Here is a 25242-nt window from a genome sequence, read left to right on the forward strand (position 1 = left end):
AGAGGAGAAAAAAACAAGGCCCTCTACAGCATAATAAGCGCACATGGAATTCGGGAATAATCGTATCAGAATCGACTGGAAAATAAACTAAAAAACACATCTCCACATCAAATGAAATCCTCTTCAACACTGGAAATGTTACTAGAGTATTTTAATTAACCTGACAGACTGATTGACACTTGTTTTGTTACTGTATCAAGTTTTTGAGCGTCAACAGGAGTTGCACACAAAAGGGGAGGCGTACAAAGGAAATCAAGGTTGTTTTTAATGTGCAGTGAGAAAGTATAAGGGCAACTGATCATGACTCGTGTTCCTATAAAGATAGACATTTCTCTCCGCGTGAAAATTGTGTTTATATATTTATATAAATATCTATATTATTTATAGAATACATATCTATTTGCTATGCATACTCAAAAAAGTCACACCTTCAAATATATCTAAAGTCTTTTCCCCCCAAACACAAATGTACTCTTTTTCTTGCCTTAAACATGAATTATTGTTACATAGGAAACCAAAGCAGTTATCAGAATGTGAATATTGATTTTTTTTTTTTTTTCAAAAACAAACAATGAAAATGATTTAAGTTTGTGTGGGATTCAAAAGTCGTGTACAAAACACTGAATTGTCCTCCCGTGGTGGATGAAACAACAAAATTGGAGTCCTCAGGCAACCGTTTATAAAAATAGAGTTATTTTTTAAAATATTCTACATGTTCTTTTTTAAGGTGAGGCATTCTCAAACAGCGTCTCAAGTAGAAAATACCGAACATCGTCATCTTCTGCTGCAGGGAGCTGATTGATGTGGACAAGCCCCGCCCCCTCCTTCTCAGCCCCACGCTTTTTATTTTTGCATATTCTAGGATTTTTTTTTTGTGTGATATTAACTCTTTAAAGTAGATACACCTTTTACAGCACCCCCCCCCCAAAAAAAAAAATAAAAAAAAAATAAAAAGAAGTCCTTGCAGTTCCTGGAAGCTGAAAAATGTCCAGGAAACCCTAGAAAGAATGCAAAGATTTTCAAACGAAAGAGTACACTGCATAACTGGCTTTGCAAACAAGCACATGGGCATTGAAATAGAAAAAAAAAGAAAAGAAAAAGGTGATACAAAATAAATCCACACCTCTGGAAGTTAAAGCAAACTCCTAGGATGGAGAAGGCAACAGACGCGTGAATGAGAAAACAGAAGAGGAATGCTACAAATGAATGGAGATCTATGTACAAGACCCTGTTTTCCTTTTGCGCGGATGGATGCATGTGTGCGCATACACGTGTATGAGTGTGTTAGCGTGTGTCCACGATAGCGTTGCTCCACGTGGACGGTTACGAATCTCCACGTAGAAAATGAGCCGTAACAGAGCGTCGGTCCTTTCGGGGAAAATGTCGCCTCCCCCTGAAAAAAGCGAAAAACCACTTTTAGCCGGGCTGCGGGCGGGTTACCAGATGACGCTGGAGATGCTGGTCTCGCGGGGCAGCAGGGGCAGCATGGCGTTGTTGGCGTGCGCCTCCTCCAGGCTGTGCTCGCGGCTCTTCCCGGGCGGCCTCTGGCCGTTGAGCAGCGTCAGGGGGATGTTGCAGTAGGTGTGCTGGCTCCCCAGCGAAGAGAGCGGCGGCAGGGTCCCCCCGGCGGGCAGGTCGTACTCGTAGCTGCGGTAGTAGTGTTTCTGCCTCACGGTGGTGTGGTAGGAGTTGTGGAAGGACGAGCGCAGCTCCGGGTGGGCGGTGGCCATGGCGGTGGAGGTGGCCGCCGCCATGGAGATGGCGGAGACGGTCTGCAGCTCGCCGAAAGCGCCCTGCTCGCTGACGTCCAGCGCCGGCTCGTGGCCCAGCATGGGCTCGGTGCGCCGGAAGGGCATCTCGTACTGCAGCTGCTTCCAGAACTTGGAGTGCAGCTTGTTGCTCTTGGGGCCGCGCCACTTGATGACGGTGAGGGTCTTGATGGTGTGCTTGAGGGCCTCCACCTCCTGGTAATTCATGATGCCGCGCAGCTCGGCGCACTCGATCAGGATCACCTTGATCTCGCCGGTGACCAGCATGTTGCGCAGGCGCGTCTCCAGCTCGAAGATGCTCCAGCCGCGCCGCACTACGTAGTTGGGCGTCATGACGATGATCAGGCGCTTGCTCTGATCCACGCAGCGCGCCACGTCCTCGATGTAAGCTGCGGGAAACAACAAGTCTGGTGAACAGAAGCTAAAACGAATAAAATATTCCGGCGGTGGGAGGACCGAAGAGGTTTGCTTGTTGGACGACAAGGGACGACTGACAGACGCACAGTGTAGGACACAAGACAATAGCCCATTTCCCAGTAGGCGTCTAAGCCTCTAACCAATCAATGAAGCCATCATTTCATCCATCTGCAATCTATCCACTATAAATACATATTTCAGGACCTTATTACTTTTTAATCTCACTTACTAGTAATATAATGATATTATTTAGCGCTGCTAAATAAATGAATGGATGGATGGATGGATCTATGGATGGATGGATGGAGAAATAACACGGATGTTTAACTCCTGATTTCTTATTGACTTGGGTTAGTGGACGAAGAATTGACTTGGATCTGGAGCTTAGTAACTCAAGCTTGAGTTAAACTTGGAGCATTATTAACTCAAACTTGACTTGGATTGGAAGTAGTTGGATTTGACGACAACCCTGGTACTGGACCTTGTGTCTTGCTCTGGCACCATTAGTTTAGTATTAGTCCTTTTTCCTGTTTCACAAATGCTTACAAAGAATGCCTAACCAAGCCATGATGGGAATAATTTTACTTCCAAAGGAGTATGCAAAACTAGAATTACAATAAAAATGCTCGTATATGTTTTTTTTTTTTTCGGGGGGGAGATCAGGATCTTGGAACCATGTTAAACCAACAACAGCTCTCTGATCAGAAAACAGACTAATCTATCTACTCCATTTAAACATCAGTTTTTTTTTTTTTTTCGTTGTTACTGTCAACCTGCCTCAGGCAGCTGTGGCTACTTGCGCAGTTTACCACATTCAGAATGTGAATGTGTGCGTATGTGAATAATGTGTCCCCTATGAGCGCTTCGAGTGTGCACAAGCAAAAGAGAAAGCGTCATATAAATCCAATGCGTTATCATTATTATTTACAATATAGTCAACATTGTGACCGGCCGTGAATATTCAAAATATAGTGTGTAAAATTGATGCCCATTGAAATGCATTGACTAAAAAGATAATACCAAACCCATAAATGTTTTAAAAAAAGGCAGAGAAACATTCAATGCACGGGAAATATAGGGAACGCCTTTCCCAACAAAAAACATCAATTCTTTGAATTTATTAGGGAAAAAAAACATGGTATGAATAACCTTGGATTAGTCACGCTGGCAGCACAGAATGTAATTGGAGTGAACAAGATTCCGTAATGTCTGCAGAGTCGCAAATTATGATTACAACCAATGATTTAGCATAAAATACATCTGCCAATTAAGCCAGATATAGAGATAGACTGTGACGCAATCGATCTCAAGTGCAAATTCTGGTTGCGACACGGCTGTCGGAACGGACCCCTATATTTTTCTATACTGGCAAAACAATACGTAATGGAAGATGGCTGGTGCTGGGGGACCAATTTCCTCCAGATAACCCATCCAAGATGCCTGGAGCTTGAAGGTTTTATTGTATAGTCTTCAAAATACTGCCCTCTCTGTTTCAACCAATCAGTTTCAAGTTTGGATCCATAAATCAGAGCATTTTTTTCCCTTTTTTTTTAAAGGGTTTGGCACCGGAGCATATTTTTCTCTTCCTGGCATTGGGTACCGTAGCTTAGCCGCCAGCAAGATACTGTACGTATAAAAATGAAGTTGATAAAAAGCAGTAGGTAATTTGAAAAAAGATCGTTTAGGCCATGAATCAACAACATGCCTAAAAAACATTATCCTGTGGTTTAGGGTGTGTTATGAATGGGTTTTCCTCCCCATCTATTAACACAAATAGAAAACAATTGGAATGGCAATTGTTTGGATGTACCTATCAAGTATTTTTCATATTTGGCTATCATACAAAAATTCAAATAAAATATCGAGTAGTCGGATAAAAAGAAAATATCCTTATTTTGGGAGGTGAAAATTACTTTTAAACACAGAAGACCAAATAACACTTAATAGTTAATCGCTAACTTTCATACATTTTTGATGATCAAGAGTTTTTCAATTTAAATTCAAACTGCTGAACAGCATACAACTTTCCTGCTCCTCCAAATAGCTATCTATAAATGTTGGTACAAAAGATACATTTGCAAGCTGAAACAGAATAAAATAAAAGTGTACCAAGGCATTCACGTCCATATAGTATCTGGTAAAATAAGGTTTATATTGAAGTCCCCATTCTCACCCCATTTCCAGCGTGTTTCCCTTTCATGCAGAACTTTAACAAATGTTGATGCGACAACATTTTTTCGGATGTGTAAACTAATAAGCAGGTTTTTGGGGAAAGAAAAAAGGCCTTGAGCAATTTTTGAACCGAGGTACTGAAATTACTTAAGGACTCGTATCTCCCCTAAATAATTTAAAATGTTAAACCTGTTCAGTGTATACAATTGAAAATGTATACACTGTGTGATTATGATGTGAAATAAGATGAAAAGCAAATCAGAAGAAAGTAGATCTAGATTATTCCCGTTTCCCTCGAGTACTACTACGCTTCATTTTACTTTGACGGTAAGGACACACAATGGTTTTTGTTTTGTTTTTAAAATTCTATCTACCATTTGCCGGGTCTCTCGCATTTTTAAAAATCGGTGAATCCCTTTATAATCGTGGAGTGTGTACCGTGGCTTAAAGTTGAAGTTTCTCGATGCATATATTCGCATCGTCCAGTGAGGATCTGAACTTGATGATTTGATAGCATGTCAAAAAGATTCAGGGCAAAGTACCTCCAAAGAGTCGCGTGTCATCCTGGTAATGCTCAGTGGTGAGACCTAAACATAAACATGTTGACATTCAGGTCAAGAACACACAACACAAGACATGCTCAACACAACAGCCTTGGTCAAAGTGGCCTCATGTGCTCTCATTGATCTTTCATTTCACATTTGATTCAATCACGGGCCTCCCGATTGGACGATCATCCACGATGATTGTGTCAGGCGCTTACGCCGGCGGCAATTTCGCTTTGATTAAAAGCAAAGAGGCAGCGCAGTCAGAGCCTTCAACACATTTCCCACTGATGTTTAATTCTGTATGGTCCAACCAGGACGTGTTTGCGTTTCATCTGTTCCGCATGAAGCCGACAGTACAAACACGCCGCATCGCTAGTAACTAGAGCACGCTATGTAGCAGTGCCTCAGACAGCCTCCCAAGCACAGTTAGCATGCATGAGAATTTGTTCAGACGGAATTTTCAGTATTTTAAAAATGCATGCGGCGAGGCACGCTCCATGAGAAATGTGTTCATTACATCAGCTCCCCCTGTGCACTCCATTACACTATACAATAAACATTCCAGGAGAAGCTAGTGGGCTTTCAAGCCTTGAAGAACAATGTCCACGAAACACGAGACAAAAACACAAGAGACGAAAACACTCAACATGAAAATGTGTGACATGATCATCCAAAGCAAATCGGTGCTCACTTCCAGTTGGAATGAGGTCCCGGTCGGGGATGAAGAGTTTGTAGCCGTAATGCTTCTCTAGCACGTCGGGGAGAATTTCCAGGGCAAAGCGTTCCTCCTCACGGGTTTCCTGACTCCACTGGTCAGGGTCCACTTTGGTGTAGGACAGGTAGGCGTCATAGTCCTTGTTTTCTGGAAAACGAAGAGGAGCTTTATATTAAATCAATTTCCACATTCCAACGCTGGCTTTTTAGGTCAAAACCGATACGTAGCATGGATTTGGTCATGTACGTTTCCTTTATATATAGTGTAAAACTGTAGAAAAAAGAAAATACGCCAAACAAAGGCTGTCAGTGTCTCTCTCTCTCCATTGTCAAACATGGCAATAACTCATTTATTCAGGTAGGTTCCATATGCTGGTATTATAGATCTAACAAAAACGTACACAAATTACATTGATGAAATCAATTATGTAAATAAATTACAAATGCTATTGATTTCAATACAAAAGACAGAGTCAAAAAGTTTAATATCAATGCAAAACCTTTGCATATGCTAACATATAGCAAAGGGAAATACCTGGCACAAACGGAAATGCTAATGAAAAGGCAGCACGAGATAACATGCTGAAGATAACTAACATTAGCTAGCATGGTAACCACGGTCAGAAGTTGCTGGATCAACAAGCAAACACATTTTGGACATATTATCATAAATGACAACATTCTTGCAAACAAAATACACTTTATAGGCACTCGTGGGCCAGATATCACAGAGACAGAACAACATGCGTGTCCCAGCAGTGACTGCACTGAACAGAAGCCACACCATTCTTACTCACTACAAAATTTAATATCAACAGCGGCCAGAGATGGTGCCAAAACACAAAGATCAAGCCAAACAAAGCACAAAATGCCCCAGTGTGAAATAATCTTTATGCATTGAAGCCTTTCCCTCTTTCTTACTTCTCCCTACAAGGAAATATGTTGCATTACACAAAATGTTTTTCTCTGCACTTGCCTAGCATTGAAATTCACTATAGCAAAAACAAGCCGACAGCAAAAGTCTATCTTGGGTAATGCTTGACGCGCCGGTATGTGTTTTGCAGCACTTAATACTCAGTGCGGCTTTCTTCTGCAGTCAAATGATATTCTCCCATACTCTAGGTGGCAGTAAATGGTGTCTACAGCATACAAACGACACTCTATAACAATCCCAGTAGATCCAAATGATCTAAATTCTTCCAAGCGTTTTTTAACAGACTCTCTCCAACGTGGTGCTCCTCAGGAGTTGTTTACCGTACTTAAGGTCATGGTAGTGTTTTTCAGCAGAATCATAAAGGTGTTTGTATTGGCGAACTTCCATAAGCAATAAGTCCACCATGTACACCATGTTTTCCGCTTGTACAGAAATTCCGGAAGGTACGCTTTGCAGAAAATCTGTTCCGTGCGGAGTGGCGTGGTTGCAGAAAAAATGTCATTTTGACCTCATTTGGTGCTGTGGGGAGGTCTCGGATGCGTCAAGCTTAACACCTGAAGACAGTTTAAAAGTAATAAAGATGAAATATGGATGAGGCAAAGAGAAAGACATTAAGTAAGAAATTGATGCTAAGTATGAAAATGAAAGCTTAGTGTAAATTTGGCAATTGTTTCTTTCTTTCTTTCTTTCTTTCTTTCTTTTCAATTTGGACTAGATGGATGGTTTTATTTTCACCTTCAGTCAGATTCTAGATTGCACAACATGTTTTTTTACGTTAACATTAGAGACATAGATTTGCTACAGTGAAAAGTCCCTCGTTATGAAAAAAATTCTAGCTGCAAACATGATTTCATTGTAGAGGAGATCTACTGGATAGAAATCAATGTAGAGGATTTAAGATGTGAGGCAGAAGGTCATAAAGACCAGGTTTGTACAGTATTATGTCGAAATATTTGCTGTTAAATTAGCAGACTGACATCAAAAGTTAGTTTTTAAAAATGGTCAAAAAAGAAAATACTAGGTTACGAGTTTTGACGTCATCCTGCTCATTTGAAGGCAAATGCACCACAGGCACTTAACTTTGTTAGTCTGACTCTAATGTTACTAACCATGAATCTCACAGCACATCAGTGGTATGTATGACTGACAACGGTTGCCATGGCGACAGGAGCACATCACTATTAACCTGTGATGTAAACTTGGAGAACCAACAACTTCACAATGCCCACATTCCTGTGGTGATTGGGAAATAAATTGGTGGAGGAGAGATACTGAACCACCTCAAAATGATTTCCCACAAGACAGCGGAAAAAAGTGAACAGGCAGAAAATAGACGACCGCACAAAGTATTAGTTGTGACATGTTCAGTAAGTCCTAGTCATTATTCTCTGCGGAAACTGGAATATGGGCCAACCAAAAAGGAAAGAGGGGCTTTTTCACAAAGTCTTTGAGGAGCACATGCGTCTTTGAAACGATTGCGAAGGAAGGCCATGCCGGGCTGCCTGCGCTCAGTAGGACGGCAACATCAAACACTCTGTCTCAAATTAGCAACCAACCTTGCAAATTAACCACCTAGCAAAGTTGTGGGAATCAAAACAGCTTGTAACGGCACAGCCCCGACGGTATGACTTAATCATGTGAAAGTTTTTTGACGGCAAAACAATGTCCCATCCATTATTCATGAGCTTGACAGAATGTGTGAGAAAGACAACATTTTCAAAAAGATCCCGAATATAAGCAAATTCTGCAGAAGAAACACAAAAGTTCACGTTTTGATGCTCCTTTCAGCAACTATGGACATTTTTGCACGATCTCTTTCATTTAAACAAAAAAGATGGCATGAGTAAAGCATATGAGGTACAGTAGATTTAATTGGTGGGCTGCATATAGAAAAGCTGTCTTGAGTGTGAGCCTACTTGTTTAAATCCCTTTCTTAATACTAAATTTTGGGATTAATCGCCATCGCCGATCAGCAAGTTTCAAAATAACAGATCACTGATTCGATCACAAGATGGGGCAGTTAGTCTAATTAAATAACGTATTTAATGCATATATTTACGTACATTTTATAAACAAAAATACGTATTGAATTACTTATAATATAAGCTATACAAAATAAAACATTTTTACCATGGGTTAATAATCGTTTCCATGGTTCTAATTGATAAACATCAAATGACCCCAAGAAGGCATTTAAGACATAAAGTGAAAGTTCAGTCTGGTGAAAAAAACAAATTTTGACAGATATAATGGATGCAAACAAATTAATATAATTAAATTACTATATTTTCACGGTGGCCGACAGGAGCAACCACACTGCAACCAGGAGAAAGACGAAGGAATGAGGCAAAAAAGACAACAACTGCAAACCAAAAATGCAAAAACACACAAATAAAACGATGCAGTCACAGTAAGTAAATGGAAGTAAACTTACAACAAACTAACCAAACACAGACAGATTAAAACAGCGACACACAAACACAAAGAAAAGATTTTTTTTGTCATGGCCTGTGTTTGGTTTGGATTCTGGTTTTCTTCATGGTTTGGTGTTAACCTCGTGTTAACCAATCAGCTCTTTCGTTGTCTCTAATCCAAGTGTTGCTTGTTGTCTCATCCATTTGGCTTGTATTTAGGTCTCTGCTTTCTGACGCTCTTTGTCAGATTCTTATCGCGTTTACCCGCATGCCTGTCTTTGTAGTTACTTGCTGCCCTGGTTTTTCTCGCTTCCTGTTTCTGTTTAGATTGTTGTTTAATTAAATGGATTTCTGCTCTTTCTCCCTGCCTCTGAGCTTCCCTACTTTTGGGTCCAAAATTCCCACATTCACGCCAAATTGTAACAAAAATAAGCTTTATTTTGTTTTGAGTTTGCACACACGTATTTTTTTTCAGCATTTTTATTTGAATGGTTTTGCTACTTTTCTTGTAACTATTTTAACCCCTGTGTGTTTTTTGCACTTGCTTTTTTCTTCTAAGTTTGCTTCCTTTACGTTTTTTTTGTTCAGTTTTCACAATGCATTTGCATTTATTGTTTGCAGCTGTTTTTTGTTTGTTTGTTTGTTTGTCAGATTAGTACAAATAAATGGCATGATGTAGCCTCTCAAAGCTTCATACAACGTATAGTTTGTAGAATGGATCAATGACATCAGTGCTTGCTCCGTCAGAAAAAATCTGACATAAAAGTCGACCATTGATTTTGAATGAAATTCTTCCTTAATACCAACTACTCACAGAATGGAAAATAATGACATTACGTTGGGCCAGCCAGCTTGAACAAAAGCTTGGGAAAGAAAGAAAAAGACATCTTTTTTCAAATTATTTAAGTTACATTAGCCAGCACTACTGAACCTGAAAGACCGAGATAGATTAAATAGACGTGACACAAAATAAAAGCCTCAAAGTTGAATGGAAAAAAAAAACATATATATCCATATACACACAATGGAAGCAGTCCAGAAAGATAAAAAATTAAGACAACAGATTGCTGGGACTATATCAAATTTAAAATACAAAAATTTGCATTCAGGTACTAAAGTGGCTCACCACAGATAAAATCATGCCTTAATGCTGACTTGACCTAAACTCTAGGAACACGACGGCGTGATGGTGTTTACCTCCATCCAGATCCTCACTGCCAAAGTGTCTCCTGTAGAAAAGCATCAACTCAATCCTGTAGCATTTGTACAGCGAGATGAGGAAGATGAGCAGCAGCAGGATGGCACCGAGACCCCCGGCCAGTTCCACTGTGTACATGAGCTCTGCTGAGGACGATATACATACACACACAAGCACACACACGCACACAGGACCCCCAAATGTCAGTCGAGGTAGGATCAAAAAGGAAGTGAATGATTCCAAAATTACATTGTCAAGATTCTGTAATTTTGTATGCAGATCCAAGAAGCTTGTGTAGGTCTTCCTTGTAATACCACTCCATTCTTCAAGCGGTGCCATGGAGTAACTATGACTGATGACAGGCACCACAATACTTGAAGAGGACAAATTATTGTATGTGAAATTACTTTTTAGTAGTTCCTTCCAATGGACTCCGGTAGACCTGCAAGCTAGTGAGGATGAGCAGTTCATAGATTTTGTTAACTGCCAAACCCTTTTAAACTCTGTTGCTGACCAAAACAGCAGCCCCAAAACAGATAAACAGTCTCAGTTGGATTGTGGGATATGCTGCACAGATTAGCTTACTTTATGCGGAAACGGTGTCTTAAATCACAATTTCAATTTCAGCTGACTGACATGATTGTGCCACAATGTTGAGCATGTTCATCTTTATAGTGCCACTCAAAAGTTTGGAAACACCTTTGAATTAATATTGTCTCACACACTTGGAGGTCAAAGAACTTCAGCGATTCACTCTTAAAATGCTGTGAACTATAAGTCATTCCAGGCCATTAAACATGATCCAAATTGTTAAGCCAACAGAAAAATGACCAAACTTTGCAAAACTAACTGGCCGGAAAATAATGAGTTTATACAAATACATGCATTACAACACAGGTAAAATAATGGCTCTACAGCCTATGATTGAATTTCAGACAAAAGTTTATCGCAGGACAAAAAAAAAAAAAAAAAGGCATTTGGCAGAAAGGTGGAGTTTGGGCATCCACTTAAAAGCACTTTTCTATTTTAGGTACTCAAAGCGCTTTACACTGATTTCTCACTTACTGATGACACAGTACCAGGAGCAACTGTTCAGTAGGTTGCTCGGGGTCACTTTAACATGGTCACAATGGGCGTGGGATTTAAATACAATCTCTAAATTGGGAAACAACCACTCTACCATTGAGCCATGCTACCCCCTAAGGTCAGTTAAGTTTTTCATGGAATGGTTTGGTTTGTAAAGTCATCCCTGATCACGTACATTTATTATAAGAAGCTATCAGTTATTTGCTAGGAAAAAAACTGTCAAGAATTCTATTCACCCAGTGAAAAAAAAGGGATTATTTTGTTGCCGTCGTATAACAGTTGATTCTCAGGAACTATGATGAAGTGAGTTGAGGTGCTTCATTAGACAATGTTATTCTTTGATGTCACCTCGAGTCAATTAAAACGTTTTTTTAGAGGCCAGAAATACTCGTGGTGGAAATGCATTCCAATGTAGACAGATCGGAGACAGCCACATCAAGTTACCTAAGTATTGTTCAGTGTCTAGCTGTGATGCAGGGTTATTTTTCTTCTTATGGGCTCAGGTATTTTTTTCACAAGGGCTTGGCTCAAACTCAGTTTCTTAAACTCAGGGGGAAGCAGGAGTTCAGTATTTTCTATAATGATACTTGGCCGTGGGCTGAATGACTATGACCACCCGAGCAAGGACCAGCACCCCATCGAAAACGCGGGATCATTTAGGTCAGATAGTTTGGTGATCCTTTACAATGGAAAAAAAAAAAAAGCTCTCCGCATTGTGGTAAAATAACATTTTTGAGAACAGTGTGTCAATGATATCACTTGAACATTAAATAGTAGTCCCTGAGTGGTAGGGGTTTCAGAGTTTTATCGTTTTAACTTTGTCAGCTATATTAAAAAGTGAATCTAATTTGACCTATTGTTTGATCATGCGGTAATCTGTTCTGTCTCCCCCTGGTGGGGCTCTTTCTTATTGCATGATGGGCCGGTCCTTGTGCGAGGGACAAAACCACCAGCTGCGCACCTGTTCATAATGTTCATCACTTCCTATTAAAGCGCAGCCGGGGCAGGGCAACGACATCAAATTACTCTCTGGATTTACGTCAGATTATCCGTACGTTGAGTTTTTCCAGGTTATTATCGAGTTGTTTATTTTGTTACTCTCCTTGTTGTTCCCCTTAGTTGTCATTTTGGACTCTGTGTGTTTTTTCCGCGTCTCTCTTGTTGCTATTTTGTTGATTCCTCTGATTGCTTTGTTACTTTTGTCCTGTTTGGTTCAGACTTCGTCACCTTGTTGGGGTGAGAACCTTGTTGGTTCCGCCCCTCTAGTTGTTTTTTTGACACGTGTTCTGTATGCATTGACGCTGTCACTGTCGCATTTTGTCCTCCATTAGGCCCTTGTCGTGTTTCGTTTCTTTTGTATCCTACTCCCAGTCACGTGTTACGTGCTCTTTTTGTGATTAAACTTTTTCCTGATTTGATACTTTGTATTCAATGTCTATAGGTACAGTCACTTTCGTTATTCCCGGTGTCACTAAGCGCCACAGATCATTTTTGGCCAACGCTCGAAGGGCTGTCATTCACCAGTCGAATCGGGTAGCCGATCAAATAGCACTCACAATCCATTGCTTTGTAGACATCCACTTTTAGAATTCTAAAGCAAAAGTTAGCGTTTTCTTTTTGTACATTATCTGCTTCTTTGTGTCTCTTCTGATGCGGGCCTCAATAATAAGGAGCCCAGCTTACTAATATGCAACTAAGTTGACAGTCATCCACTTGGTTACATATACACTCCCGGGACTGAACTATCATCAGTATCGGGGGAAACTAAGCTCTCAGCGAGGCGGCATCCATCATCGGCGGGGAGACACAAGAGGCTCATAGGTTTGGGAGGGATGACGGTTCACGGGGGAGGAAGACAAATAGAAGGAGATGAGCAGAAAGTGGATTCATTTGGTTGGAGTAGCGCAGCAATGAAACAGCACTGCACTTTGGCTGCCTTCCACGCAGAGACTCATGAAAACGTTGGGCATTTTCAAAACGAGACGGCTCGCTTTACTCATCGCACCAACGTCCCTTCTGTCTTTGCGGCTTATAATGAACCCCCCACCCCCCCCCCCCCACCCCACTGCACTCCCCCCGCTCCCTTGCTGAATTTCTCTGCTCATTTCTCTTCTCTATTATCTCCTCCCAATCTCCCCAGTGGCTTAGCATGGGGAGGGATGACTTATGTTGTGAATTAAAGCAGCATTTACCTGCTCCCCTCCGCTAAAGAACTGCTCCGCTTTAAATCTCTGTCAGGGAGGCCCCGAACGGCTGCCATTGGAACCGTATGCTCGCGTTGTATTAGCAAATATTAAGGTCCACTACAAGACTACATTTATTTTAGATGTCGTGCTAGGGCAATAAAATGATCAATTTTTTAAAAGTCGCTGTGAAGTCACATGACGCTGAAGTTGTATAATTCTTTGAAACTGGCACATGCTTCCGAATAGAAATTGAGTACAACTTTAGGATACTTTTAGGAGCTTTGATTTCTGATGGCCAGCGTGACTGAAGGCATATTGACTACAGCAGTTGAGTATGTTGTTGATTTATTAAAACCTTTCTTCAAGAGAATCTATTAAGTTTTCCTCACAGCATCCAAAGTAATTCTCATACGATTGCAGCATTTTTCCTCATTTAATTTTTTTAACATATTTCAACTAGGGCCGAGCAAATATGGCAAATACGGAATCTTGATTATTTCACAAAATTCGTGTGGACAGCAAAGTAAGAAAGAACTGTGCACAGAACAATAAACACTTTGAATTGACTTGATTTGATTCAGTCATTCTAAATGAATCTGTACTGAAAAGTACAGAGAACCAACAAATAATTAATTAAACGTTTAAATGTGATTTATTCAAAATTTATTCCTGAACAGACAATAATATATGCTGAATGTAAATCATTTTGAATGTAAATATAACATTTATATCCTATAAAGTTAGGTATTAACTACTGTAGACACATCTTGTCAACCACCTATCCAGCATTTTGCCACAAAAGCTTCATTTTACAATATAGCTTGGTTTCAAAACCTCACTTTTTTAAATGACAAATTGACTTAATTAATTTGATTCATTGCCCAGCATTAATTTTAACATCTGTTGTTGTTGTTTTGTTTTGTTTTTTGCAAAATAAGATGTTATATTGTGGACTCATGGTAATACACTGATAAGCCATTTTAATGTTTTTGGTAAAATATAATCTTTTTTCTATGAGCCAAGAAAGGTGTCTCAAATTATAGCTTCCACCATTGTAACTTTAAAATTTATTTCATAATCAGAGTCAAAGCATTATCATTATTTTTTTAAATTTTAATCCCTAATTTATGATTTCCGTCTTCTGGGGCATCTTGAAACTGATGGGCTGTCATTGTGTTTGGCATAACCATATAGACTCCTGTTGTGAATGGAATGGCATTTTAAGAGCAGCTCAAGTTCAGCCTACTACATCAATGCAAAGCACTCAGTTGTGAATGTGACCACATCTAACGATAGCAACAAATTAAGATAGAGAAACCCTCATTTGAGCATGTCTGCGACAAACAGGATGGACCATGTTTTATTTTAATCCTAATTTCTAATTATTTGGTGACTGACAAAAAAAAAAAAAAAACTCTTGGGACTGTTCTCAAATACACAGCAAAAGATGAATGATGTATATATCAATCATTTGAGCTGACACGTTGCTTCAATGTGTCTGAATTACAATAATTAGTTGAGGGTTTTCTCGGAACGTTTTAAGGTAAGATTATAAAGAAATTAATTAGATCAATTAATAACAGATCAAAATCAACTCAGCTCTCATTTTTTAAAGTCTCTTGACAGCACTAGTTAAATTTTACATTGGCTGTGATGAATAAAAGACCAGAGTATTTGCACTTCTTTCATGGTCTGGTAAAAAAACAAAACAAAAAAAAAACAAAAAAAACAAGCACGTTCCTCATCATGGAATGGACTTTGTTTAGACCTTGGCGATTCCACTACATCAGCAGCCAAACTTGCTTTCCAAGATGTGCAAAAGGATGATTTGAGGAGGCAGATATGTGCATGAGACAGTTGGCAACTTTTGCAATGTTGCATCAAGGGAGAGTTGTGAGAGCATGAAATAAACATCAGAATGTAAAACGAGCAAGTAAAGTGAGAGAATGGGAGCGCATGTCGGACTTTCTTCCAATCGTTCTAAGGACATCTTCTCTTTTACTGACTGCTGTTGCTGCACATATGCATTCGTCAGCTGTTGATGTGCAGTGACCAACTCAAACAGAATTGCTGTGTCTTCAAAAATCTCTCACAGAGACTTTGATAACAGCAGGGAGCCAAGAGAAGATTGCTTAACTATTAAAACTTGTTTTTTTGGGACCCCAAATGGAAAAGCACCACTATCAAGTGATTTTAAAGCAATATAAAAAATGTCACCTTGGCAAAGTTTGAAATAAGAGTGCCATGGATATATTTGTTTAAGAATATGTTTATTATGGTGACTTTATATGACGCTACACTTGAAGATGTTTAATGATGTGATAATATATTGGCCCTGTCAAGTGATCCTCCATTTAAGAAATTTGTTTCAACGTGAAAAGACAGCGCAGGTGCTAATTCCTTTGGTTGAGTTTAAAGGGGAAGTCAAGTTTTTAATTTACAATACAATGCGCTATGCAACACCTCTTGTCTAAACTCAGTATTATGATTAATATGGTGGTATTAAGTAGCAAAATCCACCTACTTTTATCCATCTCAAGGGATGGCCATTTTGCTAATTGTTGGCAACTGAAAATGACAACACAGTTGCTCAGGCAACAACCAATCACCCCTCAGCTTTCAATTGTCATATGACTAAACCCAGGAAAAGGGTAAGCCGTGATTGGTGAGCCCTGAGCAACTGTTATGTCATTTTCAGTCGACAGCAGGTGGCAAGACGGCCACCCCCGAGATGGATAATAACTGTGGATTTTGCTGTTTAATTCATATTCCACAAACCTCATTATTCATCAGCATGCGAGGTTAAGATGGGTAGGGATAAATAGTATATATTGTGGTTAAAAAAAGTGACAAAGTATAAAGACAAAATTCACAAAACTAAAGGAAAGGAGTCAAAGTTTACAAGAACAATTGTAACAGTATGTGAATAAAGTTGCAATACTATCACTAAAATACTAAAATAGTAAAATGAGGAAAAACATTGAAAAAAACTACGGATGCTAATAGGACAACATTTTGAAAATTATGGAAGAACAAGAATAAGTTGTGTAGTGCGGCGAAGAAAATCATTATATTACAAAAGTAGACAGAAACCACAAAATGCGACCCAAAAAGTTCCAAAAATCTGCAAGAAAAAATAAAACAAACATACAGAAAAAAAAAAAAAACGCTATTTAAATCATGTTTTTGGTGGTCAAACTACTGGAGCTCCAAAAATATTGATTATTCAAGAGAAATACAAAAAAAAAAAAAAAAAAAAAAACTGCATAATTCCATTTGACATTTTAGTGGAGCCTAACTTTTCATAAAAAATTCATTGGGTGACTTTAATAGAGAGTTGGAAAGGGATCTTCCACTTCTCTCAAACAAAGAGCAACAAAAGCATTTTTCAACCTTGACATGAAGTCGCTAACGAGATTCAAAAAGTGCATGTCAGTGGGTGAACATTCATTATAAATGTTGCGCCCTCACCCTTCCTGAAGAGCTGGATGGTAGCCTGGCGACGGCCGTTGCCGTTCTCCACATAACAAGAATAATTTCCCAGATCCTCCTCCTCCAGTGAGTCGATGGTAAGGGAAATGGCGACTTCCTGCTCGCCCAGGTGCTCTTTGATGATCCTGTCAGAGGAGAGGACAGTTTTTAAATACCTGTGATAGTTTATTTGCAATGTTGTTTGGTGCGAGCAAATAGGAAAGTGATAAACACAAACAGTATGCACAGTACAAATACAATGTCTTGCCTTTTTCGCCATATTACAACCACATACGTCAATAATTTCACAGAGATGTGATGTTGTTTTAAGTGTTCAACCAACAAAGAGGGAAGGGGAAACACAATGATAATCTTCAACATTTTAGGCAAATAAAAAAATCAGAAAATATGTGCATTTGTATGCAGCCTGTATACATTTACTTGTAGGCCAGAAATACACAGTGGAACCCTAATCCACCAGACTGAATTTTGGAAGTAGTTTCAAACCATAACACCTGACACGAACACCTCTTGCAATATTTTTTTTTGATGCAATTGTCTGTACAAGAACAGAACTAAATGGGGTCCGTCCATCTTAAACTTGATTTAGTCCAGAAATTGTCATTGAAAACTGTGTTGTGCATATCCTATCCAATATAGTCCACAAATAAAAATTGGTAACAGGGCTAGGTTTAATCCATCCAATGTGGTCCAAATATAGTCCAAACATCTGTCCATTCATTTTCTAGAGATGCTTATGTAGGGTTGCAGGCTTGCTGGTGCCTATCCCAGGTGACTTCTGGGAATAGGCGGATTACAGAGCATACAGAGACAAACAACCATTCACGCACCGACCCCACCTAAGGAAAATTTATTAAGTCCAATACACCTGCCGTGCATGTTTTTGGAGTGTGGGAGGAAGCCAGAGCGCGCGGTGAGGACTTGCGCAGGCTCGGGGAGAACATGCAAACTCCACACTGGAAGGCCAGAGCAAAGTGGTTTTGAACTCAGGTCCCTGAGCTGTGAGGCAGACGTGCTAACCACTGCCCCACCAAGCTGCTAGTCCGAACACAGTCATTGAAAATCATCCATTGAATCGTCCAAATTTAGTCCAAAAATAATTCTTAAAAGTGGTGCTTATCCTATCAAATGTGGTCAAAATGTCACCCAAAAATAATCATTGAAATTTGTGCTGTGTTAAGCTCATCCACTGAGGTCCAAATTGACTTCCCAATATATTAAAGATTTCATTTGAGTTAAACGAAAAGGAATCTTCTGGCTTCATGCTTTATATACCTTGCCAGCCAGCATCTAAGACCTGCTTCCTACAACAAGGTATAGCCCAGTGGTTCATCCAAGTGTCGTTGACCACAGAAGAAAAAGAATTGAGTTCTGGTTGGCTTGAATGAAATTATCTGGTTGATTACTTAGGCAACATCTTTTAGTGTCTACTGGAGCAAAAATTCCAGAATTCATTTGTAACAGATCAATAAAAACAGACTTTCACTTTTCAACCAGATTTAGACATGAAATAATATCTTTTTAAGGACTTCTTTTTAACTACTTGAAAACTAACAATTCAACTTTAAATTTTCAACCAAATTCAGACGCTTTTTGAACTGACGGGTCATTTCAGTGCATTTCCAACCGGTTTTTGCCATATGGGAAATATGCAGTAAAACAATATGAGCATGCCTTCTTTTAGTACGTGCCGCATATCGGTTATAACCTTGAAACTTTGTATGTCGGAACTGTTGTTAACAAAGGCCCCCTCTAAATATGATACGAGGATAACCAAATTACACATTTCTTTGCATCTTACTGTTTTCACCGCCATTGAATGATAAAGGAGTTTTTGGGGATAAAAGGAAAGCGCTCTTCATGGACCATTTCACTGAAATGGTGCCTTTTGCCTCCTCTGGGCAAAAAAAGGAGGAGTCTCTCCTAGATGACTTTGAACTGACCCGGATTGATCATAACACAGACATTAGTCAAGGTTTGAACCTCAGAACTGTGGAGCAGCTGTATTAACTCATGGATGCCCAAAATGTTTTACCCTAAGATCTGATTTTTAGGCAGCCAAACTCCTGCAATCTAGGTTTAAAAAAAGTTTTTGGTGAGCTGAATAATAGGCCAATGAGCCATACAAGTAGATATGCTAATCGGCGCTAGCAATTTTAGCTTCACATAGTGCACGTAGCACGTAGCATGGCATCTCCATGCAATCATACACCGCAATACGCACACCAGTTCTCGCCTCAGAAATGCACATGAATAATGAATATTTTTTTTATTCTTAATTCTAGCATCCCTTTATCCTATTCATAACAAAAGTGCTTTGGGGAAAATTAATAATACGCTTTGGTCCTGTTATTTTTGCCTGTTTATGTCTGACAAAACAAGACAAAAAAAAAATGAAACAGAACATTATCTGGGGGCCAGCCAATTTGTAAAATGTTAATTTCATTGATATATTTTACATTTTGAAAGGTACATGTGCATCCAAACCCCCCCCCCCCCCCCCCCCCCCGATGTAATAGCCCCCTCACTGACACGTCACAATATGTTAATTTCTTAGCCTGCACTCAAAACATATGAAATATGAAAATCAATAAGGGTTCTTCTTCAAGACCACGCGCAACGGAAGGAGGGAGGGAATCAAATAATGGCGATGAGAAGAAAATCTTTTTATAGCGGCTGCCATGGTAACGACGAGCGGAGAGGTTGTAATATTCCATAAAGTAAATGAGCGTCCCCGGCCGGGCTGGTTGAGCCTGATGGAGGGGAGAATAGGGATATCATGGACTCCTCCCCTCTAGCAAAAACACTTCTACTTACGTAGCTCACTTTGAAAGCACCCTCTGCACAAAGGCAAAGTGCAAAGGAGGAAGGCAGCCCGCGTGTTTGTGTGCGAGCGGCGGCTGAGCTGAGTGAGGCGGCCATGCGTCATTGGCTAGATGTGTTAAAGAGGCTGAAAAGAAGGCTGTGTGTCTCTGCGCGTGCCCTTAGTTTTTGCGCCATGATGGGGACCAAATCCCAGGTTTTTCTGTCTTTGTGAGGATCTCATACACTTGGGACCAATTTGGTGGACTCCACCAAGTTTAGACCTTTTTTTCGATTTTCTTTTGAGGGTCAAGACTTACATCAAGACTTACGTTGAGAGTATAGGTTTGAATTGGTTAGGAAAATTGTTGTGATGGTTAAGACGAGGGTTAGGGACTAGGAAATGCGATATGTTAATGAAATGTCCCCGCTACAATAGAACAAACCTTGTGTGCGCGCGTGTGTGTGTTTATGCAAGTATGTGAGTGTGTAGGTGAGGATAATGACTCCAGCAGCCCTCAACTCGCTCTCGCTTGCTCTGTAGCCTTCGAGCCGATAAAATGCGCACAAGGCGAGCTGTGCCGGTTTGGCACCAGTAATTGAAAAGTGTGTCACCGACTCGTGATATTTGTACGTCCGGTTTGTTGTAGAAAAGGAGGAATAATTCATGTCCCCAGCCTCTCCTCAAGGGATTCAGGAGTACTTTGAACACTCCTGATTCACCGGGAGGCACTGCTCATTTGCTCACTATCATAAGACGGCAACCTGCATCTCTAATGGAGGCGAGTGGCAAAGTTGAGAGAGCGATGGTGAGATACAGGTGAACTGCAATGGAGACAAACCGATTTTGTTTGGACCACCTGTGAATCTAGGGCCGTTTTTTCCCATTGCGCACTTTCGAAGTACAAAAGGCCCATTTTTCTGTTCAGGTCTGACGCACCCATCTTGCGTAAGGTGAACATTTTTAGAGCTCAACAATGAAGCGTGACTCAGTGAATTCTGAGGAGGTTCCTACTTCCTAGGTTATGAAGGTTTCATGAAAATTGAATTTCATAGAGATTCACGAGGAAAAAATTATGCCACATTTATACAATATTTAAAAAAAGTTGCATAGCACATCCAGAAGTTGTACTAATCGTCACCAGAGAGGTGTATGCTGGTCATGTAAGGCTGGTTTGAAGGAGCATGTGTTTTTGCATTCTGTGTTTGTTAAATCCAACAAGAAACATCGTTGCATTACACCTGCCACGAGTGTGCGTAGTGTAGTTCCATCACACTGTCATGCTTATGCAAGCTCAATTGTGGTATGCAAAGCCTGGTTTTACATTTCAAAGTAAAAGTTTGCATCTGGTTTACTATTTCTCGATGGCAAAGAGCGAAACCATAGATTGTTTCAATTAGATTGTTTCAAAGCTAAACTTGCAAGTCAATGCTCATATTCGCTAATTAAAAACAAAAAAAACATATGAAATTCCATGACCATAAAATCTTAAAATGATTTTGAAAAAATTTTGTTTTGGAGTATTTATTTATTCGTTTTATTATTTATTTTTAATATCTAAGGTTAGCAATTGGCTAGCCTACCTACTAGAAGCTCGTCAGTGCAGTAACTAATTAACTATGTTTTCACTCATTGGCATAATTCATAATATTGATCAAATTTTTCTGTTAGCTTTTGTTAGTTGGTGTGGATCTGGATAAACTGTACAACCGCTGTAATGTTATGACAGGATAAGGTATTTACCAGAATGTTTTGTTCATTCTTCTTCATCCCTCATTTTCTTTAGCAGGGAATACATGTACTGTACTATTCAGTGGAGTTACGATTGTTTGCCAGAGGAGCAAAATACTGGAAGAAAATCGTAAATAACTCGTTATGTATTACTAAAAACTGCAACTGGATAATATATTGTTGAATAACCATTTCTCTCAGTGTCACTCAGAGGATGTAAAGCCTTTGAAAGTAGACTTTGTGTTTTACTTTATATGGTGCCGGTGTACCAAATATAAAGTCGGCCTAAAGTCAGTCCATCAGACTTGTAATTGCATATAAATGTTTAGAAAAAGTGTGTGAAGTGCAGTTCATGGAGAGGTACAAATGAGTGCATTGATTCAGTGGCTGCTGCGGGCGCATTAGCGTTCTGTTACTTCCTCATTAGTGAAGTCTATGCTTGCTGCTTAAGTGATTAATTTCAGACTCGTTCCATTTATTATTGCGCCCACGAAATATGCCCGCAAAACTCCATCCGAATTGGGTCAGCGGCATATTGATTACCTTCTCAAAAATGCGGCGTCGGATTCTGTTTAGCTAATTTATTAATCCTCTGCGCGATATGCTAATGTCCATTCATCCGCGCTATGACAGCGACGGTGGCCCTGTCTTGGTCTCGCGCAAATGAGAATTCATGGGCTTGCCACCGAAATGAGCTGGGCTGGATCAATAAGTTAGAGAGTCGGGTGTATATGAATGGCAGAAAAGAAGCGCAGGTTCCATGCATTTGTAATGAAGGCAGAAGTGTGCGTGGGTGCCATCGTGAAGTTAGCTGTAGGATGAGTGCAGATTCGTTCACGTGAAGATGCTCCCATCCCTTCTCTTAAGTGCACCCTCCATATCGCCGGATGACTTTATGGAAGTAAACTCATGGCCTTGGCTGGATGGGAAAAAGCCTACGGTAGCAGCATGGGTAACGCAGGGCGATTGATCAAAGACTTTATTGATCCACCGTGAGGAATATTACTGCGCATTTGGGGGAAATCCTTGAGTGAGGGCGCGTTGCTTAAAAGGAGATTTATTTCCCTCGCATATTCACACTGCCGCACAAACACATCCCAGATGCGTCTCGGATACCCTCGCCCTCTGTACAATCTCTCAGCCTCTCTCGCCCATCTGTGTGCTGCTGGAGGTGGGTGCGCGGAGAGAGATAGCACAAGTGGCGGCGGTGTGAAAAATGGTAGTTGTTAACCATCTGACAGCGCCTGTCTCCCCCAGAGCTGCAACCGCTCCAAAACAGCCTTAATGGCAAACATGCACGCAAAGCGCCAAATGGACTTGTTTTAAAATGTGTTCTATCACGCGTGAGGAAGACGCATTGGAATTGAGCTCATTTTGGACGTTTTAAGAGTGGTAGGCTCGAAAGTGGAGCTTTTTTTCGAGCTGCGTTGCGAATGTCCTTTTTTAACAGCGCATTAAACAACACTTACTGCGTCCTGCATAGCGCCGGAGCAAGGCAAAAAGTAAAAGGACTGAAAGGAAAACACTAACAAGACGACAACACTGCCGCCGTGCTTTCCCCAGAAGAAATTGGGCAATCGCCTGCTTTATTAAAGCTTGTTTGATTGTAAAAACGTCATTTTAAGTGAACAACCTAAAGTTAACGACACAACCAATTAATAAAAAACGTTAACAATTAGTTCTTTTAATTTGATTAATTTGGGTTGCATGGTGGCAGCTGTAGTGGGTTTTTTCCGGGCTTTGGTTTTCTTTTGTGGAGTTTGTATGTTCTCCCCGTGCCTGCGTGGCTTTTCTGCAGGCACTTTGGTTTCATTTCACATTCCAAAAATGTGCGTTGTAGGTCTATTGTACACGCTTAATCAGGGGTGTCAAGCATACGGTCCGTGGGCATATTCTGAATTGCAAATGGGTTTAATCCAGCCCCTGAAACTATTTTGTAAAATATAAATGGGAGCTGAATTTTTTAATAAATGAAAAACTTGATAGATTTCATGATTAATAGTAATAGTAAGAGTAATAGTAATAGTAATTTTAATATTTTTTGAATACTGAACAAGTTTGTACTTGTTTTATTTTGGACTGTTTTAAAATTAGAATAATACTTTTGAGGTTGTTGCTTAAAAGTAATGTAAATATATACCATGATTTTATTGGTCCGTCCCACTTGGGAATAAATTTTCCCCCATGCGGCCCGGGAGCTCAAATGAGTTTGGCACCACTACTCTAGGTTGTCCTCGGGTGTGATTGTGTAAGACACAGGTGTCGAACTCCAGTCCTCGAGGGCCGGTATCCTACATGTTTTCAAACCTTTTCCCTCAAAAATACCTGATTCAAATGATTGGGATCATTTTAAAGCTCTTGCCGAGCTTGCTAATGAGCTAATCATTTGAATCAGGTGTGTTGGGGAAAGAAAACTGGAAAACATGCAGGATGCCGGCCCTCGAGGACTGGAGTTCGACACCTATGGGTTGTTCGTCTTTGTGTGCCCTGCAACCAGATTAAGGTGTTCTCCGCTTACTCCTCGAAGATGGCTGGGATAGGCTCCAGCATGCCGGAACTGATATTTAGGGTTAGCTGTCATGGCGTGGCAGAGAGGATAGCAGGTGTGATAACGGGAGTGGTGGACCAAATGCAGGGAGGCTCCGATACGGGGAATGCATGTAATGATCCATATTTATTTTTCGAAGGGCAGGCAGGAACAAAAACGGAAAAAATAGAATGGCAAAAACATAAGCAGGCTGGCGGAACAGAAAAAACCACTAACGGGCAGGCTGGCAAGGGGGATGAGACGTGAGTGTGCGTGCTATAAGACAATGATCCGACACTAGCTGTAACAAAAACTCTGCTTAAATACACACATGACCTAATGACCGATGTGCAACAGGTGGGGAGGAAACAATAAACAGGGGAAGCGGATTGGTGGACACACGAGAGGCAGGTAAACACAGACAGGTGGACCAAATCAAAGCTAACGCAGGGTGACGCGAGCTTAACAGAAGCTATGCAAACGAAAGAACACCCCTCAAAATAAACCCACCACTCAAAATCCTACAGACCATGACAGTTAGCTACAAACAGTAGCTCAATGTCAAAATATCTCAGACAGCTTCAAATAAAACTATTTTAAAGGTTAAGGTGCTTGAAGGAAAGTCAGTTTCTTTGCATTTTTTGTACATTCAAAATGTCTTCGTAAATTACATGTAACACGGACATTTTAAATTTGCAAACTCAAATTACAAGTAACATGTAAATGTTACTATTAATTTGTACAGGTTAAATATACGGATCTAGCAGTGACACAATGAGCAAATATTAATATAGATATTCCAATATTCACATATTGTTAAAAAAAAAAAAACATTTAACACATTTGAAGAAAAGCACCACTAATGAAGGCAAAACCTCAAAACAATCCTTCTCTATTTTATATTATGACATAGCCTCTCACCTCTTTTTGGGTGGATGCATATTCAGAAAAAAACAAAAGAAAAAACAAAAGACAAAAACCCACATATACATACTTCCGTGAATCTTTAAACACATGCAAGCCGGAAAAAACACTTTACTCGTGCAAAATTTGCCACACTTCCTGTGTTTTGTTCACTGATGAGTATTTTTTTCCGGAAAAAGTTGGTCACTTTTCACATTAAGACACTTGGGGCACCAAATGTCATGTTTACTAAAGTTGAGCTGCACTGATCCAGCTGAAAACGCTGTTGAAATAGCAGTGGTGTCACATTTCTACATTCACTTACAGTAGTTACTTTCAGTGTATTGG

General features: G+C 40.0%; 1 protein-coding gene across 4 annotated transcripts in view; it reads right to left on the minus strand.

Annotated features, from left to right (window-relative positions):
- Window positions 1-245: 245 nt before the first annotated feature.
- Window positions 246-25242, minus strand: part of il1rapl1a (interleukin 1 receptor accessory protein-like 1a) — a 238461-nt gene continuing 213464 nt past the window's right edge. The window contains exons 8-12 of one of the 4 annotated variants that reach the window (XM_088415702.1): window positions 16910-17055; window positions 10166-10309; window positions 5598-5768; window positions 4901-4945; window positions 246-2158 (exon numbers count right to left, since the gene is read on the minus strand). In XM_088415702.1, the coding sequence (XP_088271828.1) occupies window positions 1437-2158; window positions 4901-4945; window positions 5598-5768; window positions 10166-10309; window positions 16910-17055 (1228 nt within the window). In that variant the 3' untranslated portion in view covers window positions 246-1436. Of the gene's footprint in view, window positions 2159-4900; window positions 4946-5597; window positions 5769-10165; window positions 10313-16909; window positions 17056-25242 lie in introns of all 4 variants that reach the window. The other 3 variants (XM_088415701.1, XM_088415704.1, XM_088415703.1) reach the window with 3 other exon arrangements.

Source organism: Hippichthys cyanospilos, chromosome 5, assembly GCF_059441005.1.
Source record: "Hippichthys cyanospilos isolate Australia breed blue-spotted pipefish chromosome 5, RoL_Hcya_1.0, whole genome shotgun sequence".
NCBI lineage: Eukaryota > Metazoa > Chordata > Actinopteri > Syngnathiformes > Syngnathidae > Hippichthys > Hippichthys cyanospilos.